Source organism: Porites lutea, chromosome 10, assembly GCF_958299795.1.
Source record: "Porites lutea chromosome 10, jaPorLute2.1, whole genome shotgun sequence".
NCBI lineage: Eukaryota > Metazoa > Cnidaria > Anthozoa > Scleractinia > Poritidae > Porites > Porites lutea.
The window spans coordinates 21,725,451-21,736,952 of NC_133210.1; the positions used below are offsets into that span (position 1 = coordinate 21,725,451).

Genomic DNA, 11,502 nt, shown 5'->3' on the forward strand with positions numbered 1-11,502 from the left:
TTGAATTTTTATAATTTAGTGTTTTAGAGTTGGCGTGGTGTCCACTGATTGTTGCCGACAGAATAATATTTAGATTTTGATTTAGAGTACAAGGTACAACTTGCAATTTATACCTGGGTTTTGACGCCTGAAATCTGTAAAGCTTTGGTTAGACGGCATGACTAGTACATTCAGTTTTAGTTTGAATTTATCGCATATTTTGAATGTAAAACATTGACAATACTCAATGCACACTGAAATATACTAGTCATAGATATATGTATTGTCCGCATTAATTTGGAAAAATTAGCATAACGTCAAAACAGTGAGTGTTGTAGCGCGGATTTTTGACCGGTTCGTAGGTTAGGTTTGTCTTGAAATTTCAAGGTGTTGCAGTGAATCAATCTTAATGAAAGTTTCAGACATTATTATATACATTATGAAGATTATGTGAAGAGATTTAAAAAAATTCGTTCGAGTCGTTTCAGAGATAAAAGTCCAAATTTTGAATGAAGTTGCACTTTTTCAGGGGGGTGAGAAAACGAGTTAGTTTTCAAGATCGCAAGAACGAAAATAAACCAAAATTTCCTATTATTAAAACATGATATTAAGCAGCATTGTGACGCTACTTAAGAATAATTTGTGTCATTCATGACTTTTTTTTATCAAATAATCTATCACGGCTATTGAAAATTTAAGGTTTGAAATATATTTTCGTTTTAGTTGAATTCAAACATACAGAATTTTTTACTTCTTACGGAGATTGTCTGCTAAACACCAAACTGTAAGTTCCTAGCGTTGGATTTTCAGTAGCTGGTCTAGATCACACAAAATTTTGCATTTATCAATTTCAAAGTTTTTTGTCATAAAAATATCGATTTTAATTAAAACTGCATTTTCACAAATTTCAATCCATAGCCAATTACTGGTGAAAATTTTGTAGCGATCGGACAGGGAAAAAAACCGCTTTTAAGGCGATTGAAAAATATCGGTATGGCCTCTGAAAAACTGTATCGAAACACCTTAAACTAGGCTAAAACTAGCTAGTGGATGACACGAAAGGAAAGGACAAAGGACGAAAGGACAAAGGACAAAGCGAAAAGGACAAAGGACGAGGAAGCGTCTGCTATGAGGACCTCTGTATTTCCATTATGCCCAACAATTTTCCTACTAATCCAATTCAGCGGTCAGCTGTCAATACTTGACCAGTCAGAAGAAAATAATGCTCTTCCTAGCATGGTTATAAATGTTGTGCATCAGTGTGTTACCAGAAATTGTCGAGTTTGTGTTTTTTTAATGATATCACCAAACTATGATACTTAAAAACCTGAAAAAGCATAAGCCTAGGTGTCTTTTAAGTCGTCACGAATTCGGATCTAGTAACATAACGAGCATTTATTTTTTTTTGTAAATACCATACGTTTGTCATTTGCAGCGGTCTCTCCACGTATTTTATCAACTTTGCTATAAATACAAGCCGCTCAGGAAGGCTTGAAATGTAAGTATGGGGTATTTAACAATTAATGAATGAGGCTGAGTATCTTATGAAGAATTATGGAGATCGAGGAGGGTGTTCGGCCGAGGCGGATAACACCCTCCGACATCTCCATATTCTTCATATGATACGGATTTCGCCCTTCGAGTTGTCTTCTTGCTGTTCTTGCCATGTTTTTGGCTATTATTTTGCCTATTTCTTAATCTTGAGACGAGTCAATTGTCCGCCATTTTTGTTTTTACATCCAAAACAACTCAACTCGTCCCCAGGTCTTCTCGGTTAACGGTGCATTAACCTGCAGGGAAGCTGCACTTTTGACGTCATCGGTTGATTAATCGCAAAATTCTTCCAATTTTGTTCATAAGTAGCAAGTTATGGTGAATTATGCATGTGCTTTAAGCCAATAAGATTCGGGGGAATATTTTGAATGAATAATAATGGCTATAGGATCAGTAAGTAACTTTTTGTTACTACAGGGAAAGGCTCCAACAACAACATCAACTGGGGTGAACATTACAATTATTATTCTGTTTGCTGCAGATTGATAGTTATGGCATAGTATATTTGTGTTTACAAAAAGAAGTTATTTTGTAAAAGGAACACGTCTCAGAAGTTTCCTCCAGTGCTGTATACAACCCAGGAAAAACAAGATGACACTTCTGTTTGCCTTAATCAAAACTATACTCATCTAAGAACTTAAACCAGGCGACAGCTCTGTCTTTTTGATCATGGTTAATCTTGTATCGGAGAATTCACTCTATAAATCACTCTGCGTTTGCTATAAAAACAAATTCTTTTCTGGGGATTTTGGGTCTTATGCGAGGCTAACACTACCCAAGGTGATCACTGCTGGAAAGGAAGAATGTTAGCAACGCGGCATTGAACCTGACCCAGAATCGAACCCAGATTCGCGATAATTTCACTATAAACATGGCTACTTCTGCTTCATAACCCTGAAAATCTTTTATTATCATTATTATTATTATTATTATTAATATTATTTTAACTTATTAACTTACGACCTTACGTACAGGATACAAGGACTTTTCGTTACTTTATCTAATGTTTGTAAATGATTCCATTGTTTCAACAGTGAACAATTACCAGTCTTTAAATAAAGGTTAAACTTTTAGACTTCATTTCGGCAATAGTTATAATACTTATGGCACAAATGCTCTATGGCTATCAATTTCTCACGCTTTTTCGATAAAGACAAGGCTTGCTTCAAAAAACTGAACTTGTAACAATTTGAGAAGGGTTTCTCAGCACTCTAGTCTCACTGGTAACAAACCCATATACGTTCTTGTAATGTGTCAATAGGTGGGAAACAGGGAGAAGGATCAGCTTTTTTTTTGTCTCTCGCATTAAAAATAAATTGACAAAGCGCTCTTCGAGCGAGTCAGGCCAAACCGACCAGAGATAATCTTTCTTTTCAGTAGTGTGAAGCGCTTATATTATATTATCATTATATTAGGAGTACTGCGATCCCTTCTACATGTGTAAAGACCGCAAGGTTTACCCCCGACGCTACAGCGTTCTGTAGAAATACCCGCAGTAACCATGTATAGGCCTTGGAAGGGAGCGTTAATGTGGAGGAGGTTTTTTTTGTAGGATACAACAGGTCGAAAAGACTTGAATCCGAATCAAAGCATCCAAATTACAGTGTGTTCACCACTAGACCACCACCGATCCCCAAGTTTTTTGCGCAAGAAGTGAGAACTCTTGCGGTCCCTCCCTCCCTCCCGTATGAAAACGTCCCTGGTGAATTGTTCCTGCATGAATCGTGGACCATAGGTGTTTTACGCTAATTCATTTTCATGAGCTTCTAGACAGTCTCGTATATTCACATAGTTCTGAAAGACGAAAGAAGCAAATTATTAGATTAGAAAGGTTAATTCAATCCCAATTTCTCTTGGCTAGAAGGGAAGAGCTTTCTGGCGGGCTTTCTTGGATCAGGATAATCGGTGCAATCTTTTAAAAATGACATTTTCCTGTCCTCCCTACGTTCCCTTCCGTTCGGTGTGAGTTATTTTTTCTTTTTTTCCTAACACCTGAGATTTGTAAGACATCATCTAGTAATTGAATCAGAAAACCGTTTCTGTAGGAAGTTTCAACGGAAAAAATCTTACTTTGTATCGATTAAATAAGTCACTAAATCAGACAGATGGATTTCTGACCTGGTTAGCCCCCATCTCCAATCGTTTGATCTTATTACAAAGTGAATCAAATGACGGTCGGTTTTCAGGCTCTGTTTCCCAGCAGTCCATCATAATAGCGTACCTAAATGTAAAGTAGCATGTTCTGTCACTATCAAAAGTGAGGATTCATAACAGCTGAATTCGATGGAAGTGATGAGGGTGAGACAGACTACGACATCACAATTGAATGCAATGTTGCTTAAGAGGAGGTTTTTTTTTCAAAAAAAAAAAAAAAATTACATAAACCAGACATTCTAAACATACAATTCATCCCTGACATATTCTGGTTTCGGCATTCTGTATCCTTTGAGTAAAACATTCGGCAATGTCCATGGACTTATTCCTGGATAAGGCTCAGCTCCTGTAAAGCAAGGTTCTCACAATGATCTTCATAAACTATCGACATTCTGAAATACTAGTAAATTTTAAACTTTGAAATATAAGAAAATCGTCTACTATAAATTGGATCCTGTTGATTTAAATACAGTAAACTATAAGTGCTTCCGTGAGACTAAACAAGGAAATACGACGCCACAACATTTTCTTGACAATGTGTATGGCTCATATATGAGTTAAATTGTATCTACCTTTGATTTCCAGGTTATGGAAGAGACGAGAATGTTTTTGAAGGATACCACAAAAAGTATAGGTTTAAAAATAACACTTGATTTATTAGTATAATGACATAATTTATTAGTATAATGACATAATGGCAATAGCAAATCGTCCATTGACGTACCAATAGTGCAAATCTCAAAAAGAACGACTCCAAAACTCCATCTGGAAAATATATATGCAAAAAAAAAAGACAAATTAATTTTATTTATCTATAAATAACTTAAGAGTCCTTTCTCTTGAATCATTTCGTTACAATTCAGTTAAATACAGTTGCCCAAAAAAGGTTTCTCTGAAAACGTTTCCTTGGTAGTGCAAAATAGTAGTACTATAATACTTTGAAAGCCCTCAGACGAGAATGCAGAAATGAGAATGTGAATGTCGAACTCAGTCTTTGTTGAAGAGCTCTGTTTAAGGTCTAAACAGAGCCATTTAACAGACATTGACTTCCACACCACTCATATTATATCTTATTTATCACAGTTTTTAGTAAATAGAATGAAGAAAATATTTCACAGCAAATTTAGGTTCACTTAATACATACACATCACTCTGGGTGGAGTATTTCATTGCCCCTGTCATTGCTTCAATTGCTGTCCACTTCACTGGGATACGACCCTAACAAAAAATAATAAAACTGACTTAAGCAATGTTGAAATAAATGGCCTCTTTAATAAATTTAGATTAAAAGCAGAGATATGTCTATTAAGTGTTATTTGAATTTTGAAAATTGGAAACAATAAAATGACCTCATATCAATGTACTTATCATGGATCAGATGTACAGTCAGAAAGGAAGCTTCAAGGTGTCCCCACTTTTATAATATATTTGGAAACTGAAGACTTAGATCAAGTCGAAGCCGCATACCTGAGATCGTGAAACATAAATTTCTTTCAAATTGACATCTCGAGCCATTCCAAAGTCAGTAATCTTGCACCTGTAATTCTCACCAACCAGTACATTCCTTGCTGCTAAGTCTCTGTGAAGAATCTATGTTGTGAACAATCACAACATTGGTTACTTCGAGGTCACATAGCATCTAACAATGAAACTGGTTCCCGCCAAAATCTCTGAGCAGGCAACATTGCAAAATCTATGACGTCTGAGGCCGCGAATGTTGACCGACGACCTTCGTTACAGCGAGGTTTAATGAATTTCCAGCCCCCAATTTCCAGCTATGTAACAAATCACTTAAAGACTACTCCCTAGGGAAACGGTTTATTTTGTTTCCCTCGAATCTCAATGTTGAGATTCTCGGGAAACGAAATAACTGTTTCCCTAGGCACCAGTCATTAAGTGTTTATTGTTACACTGACTGATGAGTAAAGCCAGTCAAGCGACAGATATAAGACTACTACAGTGAAGATGAGGCTTAATTGTACCACTGTCACCTTTAGCTGTTATTTGAATTGAGCCTGCTGCAAAATAGTCTTAAATTAATTCAAAATAGGTATGTAAACAAAAATGATATATAGGCTATTTCCCAGTTGCCCCAAAAATCAAGAAAAAAAGAAAGGTGTGTTCAAGTTTTTGTTTTTCCAACAACTTCTAGAGACTGGCATCAGCTCCTCCCCGATATGCCCTTCGTCTCTTGAAGAATTTAAGAACTACCTTGGTTAATTTGTTCTTTTTTTATTGTTACATGTAATTTTTATTGTTATATTTTTTTGTATTTTGTAAGTGGTTGGTGCGTTGCCTAACCGGCTTTTACCAACCTAATCGAGATGATGAAATCTACTTCACAGCAAGGCTGAGTGCGAAGCCGTTGATATGGAAATGCTTGCTTTTGGCCTGTTAGTTAATACAATCAAGAATGACTGTTTGGCTTCACTTTCACGGAAAAAACGCCGAGAAATCAGTTGAATGGCCATGGCATAATCCTTTGAAAAAAATTGCAGTATGCCGTTCGAAATATTTGTAAGTACATTATTGTCTTACATTCCTCGGCTCATTTCTCATAACCTGCTAGCGCTAACTAAATTTGGAGGATTTATTATGATAGTCGTTAATGATAAAAAAATTGCTGGACTATTGACGCCATACAAAGACAGGAGCTCGGAGGCCCAGCCATTTTGGCAAAACAGAGCTCGTAAATGATAGCGGAAGATATCTGAACATACCACAGGGGAAGCCCAGAGCAGCCGAATCAATGTCTCAAAAAGGTAATAAGCACACACAAGGAAACTGGAGGGTGCCAAGGTCTAATGGAAAATATCTCTAAGAAAAAAAACACCACTACATTTCCTCAAACAACCGAGGGACGAACAAATGTGTTAAAAAATTTTGCGTTGAGGAAACACTGTCTTGACCTTAAAACTGAATGTTTTAAATATGATAGAGAGTTTAAGAGGGCAGAAATATCCCTCCCCCGATTTGCACATAGTTATTAAAAAGTGGAATGGTTATGAAACCCGTTAGACTCTCTTGCTATATGTTTTTGTTAGCTTTTCTGACCTGACAGTGCACAACGTTCAATAGCATTCCTCTAATTTTGAACTTGCTGACCACTAAAAACATCGTATTAATTTATTCAGTCACAATTTGTAAACAAAAAGCAAAGGACTGTGGGGGTCAGAGAGCTTCCAACATAAACTACAGCACCGTAGTTTTCAACTTTGATGTTTGTCGGCTTTCATAACCAGTTTTCTTTACTAATTATGATTCGCAGAATCATTTATATCTACTCAACCTCATCCAATCGCTGTCCAATGGGTTGCAATGGGTTTATGTTAAGTTGTTTCACTATTTTTTAGGGATCGTATTTAAAAACTGATGTTGTGACGGATAGGTCCATGTTCTTCCCACAAGTCATGACCAATGAAGAGCACCATGTACCTTTTTCGATGCGATATACCGCATTGCTTCAGATATCTGCCATGCATACTTTAACATCTGCTGTGATGTCAGGTTTGTCGTGGGTTCGATTTCAGGTTCATCGTAATAGCGGTCAGTTGCTCCTCGACTTCTCCGAAGATATCCAAGCAGATCTCCATACGGTACATACTCAATGATAACAAACGGACCATCTATAAAAGAAATGTATTTATATTTAGCTGAATTTAGCTGAACACAGGTTTCGCTTTGTTCGTTTTCAAAAATCCGGCTAGATATAAAAGCATATCACTAACAGTGCCGGATTAAAAACTATAGTCTATGCTCGAAAAACAGTTCGTTGTCCCCTGTGAATTTACAGCCTCTAAAAATGCACAACCTCTTTCACGATGAAGATGTATCAACTGCTAAGGAATATATAACGTATCACTACGTCACCAATACTTGTTTTGTTCATCCAAGGAAAATAATCTTTTACAATAATCTTTAGCAAGTAACTACTAAAAATAGATGCACCATTTAACAGCTTGCAAATTCGATACGTGCACTAAGAAGTTTAAATATAACAAGTTAATTAACTGAATGGTAAAAGAAAAAAGTCTATTATTTACCTGGCTCTGTTGTAACGCAGCCTAACAGTCTTATAATATATGGGTGCGGCTTAAGTCTCTTCAAAAGGTTCAGCTCGGAGACCAAATCTTTTCTTTCGCTTTCAGTTGCATCATCTGTTCACAAGTGCCAGTAAGGTAAATTTAATCATTGGAAGTGAAAATAAAAGAACATTTGCGGATTCTTAAGACACCAAATTAGAAACCATGGAACATAGGGTTTATAATAAAGTAGTATATAGTATGGAACATAGGTTTTATAACATTGGTTTACATGGTAAGTGCCTTGACAATTTACCTAAGAAGGGTCAATAGTCAGTATGTTTAATTGGAATAATATATTGGAATTTATGGTACCTTGCAAGCTTTTAACTGCGACAATGGTCCATTCATCAGGCTTGTCAGGCAAATGACGAGCGTATGCTTTAGAAACTACTCCAAAGGCACCATTACCAATCACTCTCTCAATTGCTAAGTTACAGAGTGGAAACTCCCATGTAGGAACATGTGGGACTGGGGTGCTGTAGTGAAGATAAGGCAACTATAGCTCTTGGTCTTTGGTAATTGCTCAAACAACAAAAAACGTGGTTCCTTTAGTTTACATTGTAAGTAAAGAGCAAAAATACTCGACGAATTATCACTATTTGATGTTAATCACATAAAAAGTAGTAAATCCAGGAGAATTTTTGCCCTTTGTGTATATGGTGTGTTCTTGATACAGGATAAATACCTTTTCTTTACTAAGATATAAGGCGACCGTGCCTTAACCTTTCGTACAAATGCTTACCTAACTAGCTCTTCCATCTCACTCTCGCCAGGCCCTTCCATGCCACTAATCTGGACAACTAAAACATGGTAAGGCAACACTAATTAAGAATGAAATGAGATATATGAAACGGATCATATTTTGAACTGTGGATAAATACTTTCTCTCCAATTGATTTGATTAGCTCAATGGATAGCAGAGCGTTGTGTTTGGTCATCGCAAAGGTCAGGGTTCGATTCCTGGTAAACAATGAATTACCATTGTTTATAAGAACGAATCAGGAAAGACTTTCCGAGCAGCTCCTACATTATCGGTTCATTCTACCGCGAAGATCATGTTCACTTTGATACTTATTCAGTTTGACATTGACATTTAAAACCAGCTGCTCAGTTGTAAACGAATACTTCCGGGGAGTCAATCGTGCGTTTTTCGGCTCTTTGCCAACTCAAATACCATTTAAAGTAAACATCATAGCTAAGAGTACCTTACAAACGATTCATTTAAGTGCCCATAACCTAATTTTTTTATTGAAAACTACGCATTCCTGTGAGAGCATCTAACACAACTAGATTTTTTTAGAATATTTTGAAATGTTGAAATATGTCTTTATTTTGAGCCTCCATTCGTCTTAGTCTTACGTCGGATGCCACTGGAAAACAAAGGAGCTGTGACGTGGATTAAAGAATTATGACGTAACTATATAAGGAGACACGTGACTTAAGCACAAGTAAACACTGAATTGGAGTTCTAGAAATATTTTTCCATTTCACAAACTGAAACAGCTGTCAAGCAAGTAAGATTCGTTTCAGTTAGTTCCAACGACACTGTCAACTCGAAAAGAGGGATAAGAAGGCAAAAAATCCTGTACTTATGTCTTAATATATAGATTTAGCCAGGGCTAAAAGCGAAGCTCTCGATAATATTTATAGTCTGTTCAAGAAAAACCATAAAATCATGTAATACTAAGCGGCGAAGGCAACGCCGGAGAATGGTAAAAAACAACAATAGGTCTCTATTTGGCAAAAAAAGTAACTTTGCACGTGCAGCACACTTTTTTGTACATTTCTTTGCCGTTGTTTTGCACGACTACAACGTGAAACTTCCAGAAACGTCTTAGTTACACGTTTTATGGAGGAAATGTCGTACGTGTTCTCGTTCACTTTTTTTTTCACTGCCGCTCATTTTCACCTTGCATTGGTGGCCGCTAGCATTTCCCATTTTTTCACCACCGTTACAAAATTTTCATGTTGTTCTTCCAACAAAAAAATGTCTCCTTTGTTTTTTATCTCTCGCTCTTGACCTCTATCGCCCTTTTTCTCGTTGAGCTTCGCTGGCGTGCCGCCTACTTTCCCTTTTTTCTCTGTCTTTCTCCTGCTCTATATTCCAAATTTGTGGACATGACAATTAATCTAAACTAAATACTTTAGACAACACGGATAGAGAAAAAAATTTCGCTTTCCGTTGATTGCCTTCTTAGTTGTGGTTGCTATGCGCTTTCCCGCCAAAATAACTTCGAGTTGCATTTGGGTTGCCATACCTGTTGATTGAGTTATTTTACATTGGTATGCCTGTGATGCAGACGGACGGTCGGTGTACGGTCACGTGATTATCAAATTTTCTCGGATGGTTAGATTACTTCATTTTCTAACCCATGGTGCTCCGCTGGCGCGCTTCGCGCGCGAGAGCTCCGCTATGACGACACATATGAGCCTGGCTATTTCGTGATATTGGTGGAACGGCTGTACCAAAGAAATTTAGACTTTAAAAATTCTAAAAAATCTCATTTTGTTTCGAAATTCTTGTAGTAAATGTGTTCTTTCAGTTAACATAATAATTTTTTTTGGAGTTATGGGCTCTTAACTGAATCAGCTAGAAAGTAGCAATCTGAACTGAAAGAACAAAACCAACAAATTTGTCTGAAACACACTCCATCTATTTTGAGTGGCAAAGAAGGGATTGCAAAGCACTACTCACGTTCACAGTCTTCACCGACAATAAATACATAACATGACGGCCTTATTTGACGGACGACCAAAAAAAGCAGTTGAATGAATCAATCAAGTTTTTTACTTGATCTTAATGGCGGAGCTCCACGTGCGCGCGAGCGTAGCTCCATACCTAAACAGGTGTGGTAATCTACCCATCAGAGAAATTTTGGTAATCAAGTGACCGTACGCCCGACCGTTTGGCATTTTATTTTGGCGGGAAGTCGCATAGCCACCCGCGTCTTGTGAAGCAGAGACAACTAAAGAGTCAATAGAGACCTTTAGATTCTACGACGAGAACGACTACGAGTACGATATTTTCTCGATACTAAGTGTTGGGCGCGCGTGAGGCAGCATCATTTTGGGGGGAAAACGTGGTAGCCGTCGTCATTCTACTACGACTTTTAGCAAGAATGTCGAAGTGGCGGAAACAAGCTATCAAACGTTAGAAGTTATAGCATTTTTCAGTCGAGAGAAGTCTTAACCTCCTTCAATAACGACAACAGTGCTAACTTTTCTGGTGACAAAAAAGTACAATGAAGAATTCAGGGGTGTCTATTTTATGACAATACGCAAAGAAACTTTAAATCAAATCTCGTACTCGTAGTCGTTCTCGTCCTCGAATCTAAAGGTCTCTAATAAAGACGAAAACGGAAAACGGAAAATTGTTTTTGTATCCGTGTTGTCTAAAGTATTAAGCTCAGATTAATTATCATGTCCACAAATTTGGAATATAGAGAAACAGAAAGACAGAGAAAAAGAGAAAAGAGGCGGGCCAGCGAAGCTCAACGCGAAAAAGAGCGACAGAGAGCTAGAGCGACATAAAAAACGAAGGGCATTCTTTGTTGGAAGGACAACATGAAAAATTTGTCGCGGCGGTGAGAAAAAGAGAAATACTAGCGGCCACCAAGGTGAAAATGAGCCGCAGTGAAAAAAAAAGGAACAAGAACACGTACGACATTTCCTTTATAAAACGTATAACTAGGACGATTCTGGAACTTTCACGTTGTAGTCGTGCAAAACC

The 11,502-nt window shown here is 37.2% G+C and overlaps 1 protein-coding gene across 1 annotated transcript in view; it reads right to left on the minus strand.

The window, feature by feature from the left end:
• Positions 1-2,747: 2,747 nt before the first annotated feature.
• LOC140950282 (uncharacterized) overlaps positions 2,748-11,502 on the minus strand; it is a 17,498-nt gene continuing 8,743 nt past the window's right edge. Inside the window, exons 7-16 of the mRNA XM_073399502.1 lie at positions 8,515-8,572; positions 8,085-8,248; positions 7,731-7,844; positions 7,123-7,313; positions 5,155-5,277; positions 4,832-4,905; positions 4,412-4,452; positions 3,937-4,033; positions 3,652-3,754; positions 2,748-3,327 (exon numbers count right to left, since the gene is read on the minus strand). Coding sequence (XP_073255603.1) covers positions 3,274-3,327; positions 3,652-3,754; positions 3,937-4,033; positions 4,412-4,452; positions 4,832-4,905; positions 5,155-5,277; positions 7,123-7,313; positions 7,731-7,844; positions 8,085-8,248; positions 8,515-8,572 — 1,019 coding nt within the window. The 3' untranslated portion in view covers positions 2,748-3,273. The remainder of the gene's footprint in view (positions 3,328-3,651; positions 3,755-3,936; positions 4,034-4,411; positions 4,453-4,831; positions 4,906-5,154; positions 5,278-7,122; positions 7,314-7,730; positions 7,845-8,084; positions 8,249-8,514; positions 8,573-11,502) is intronic.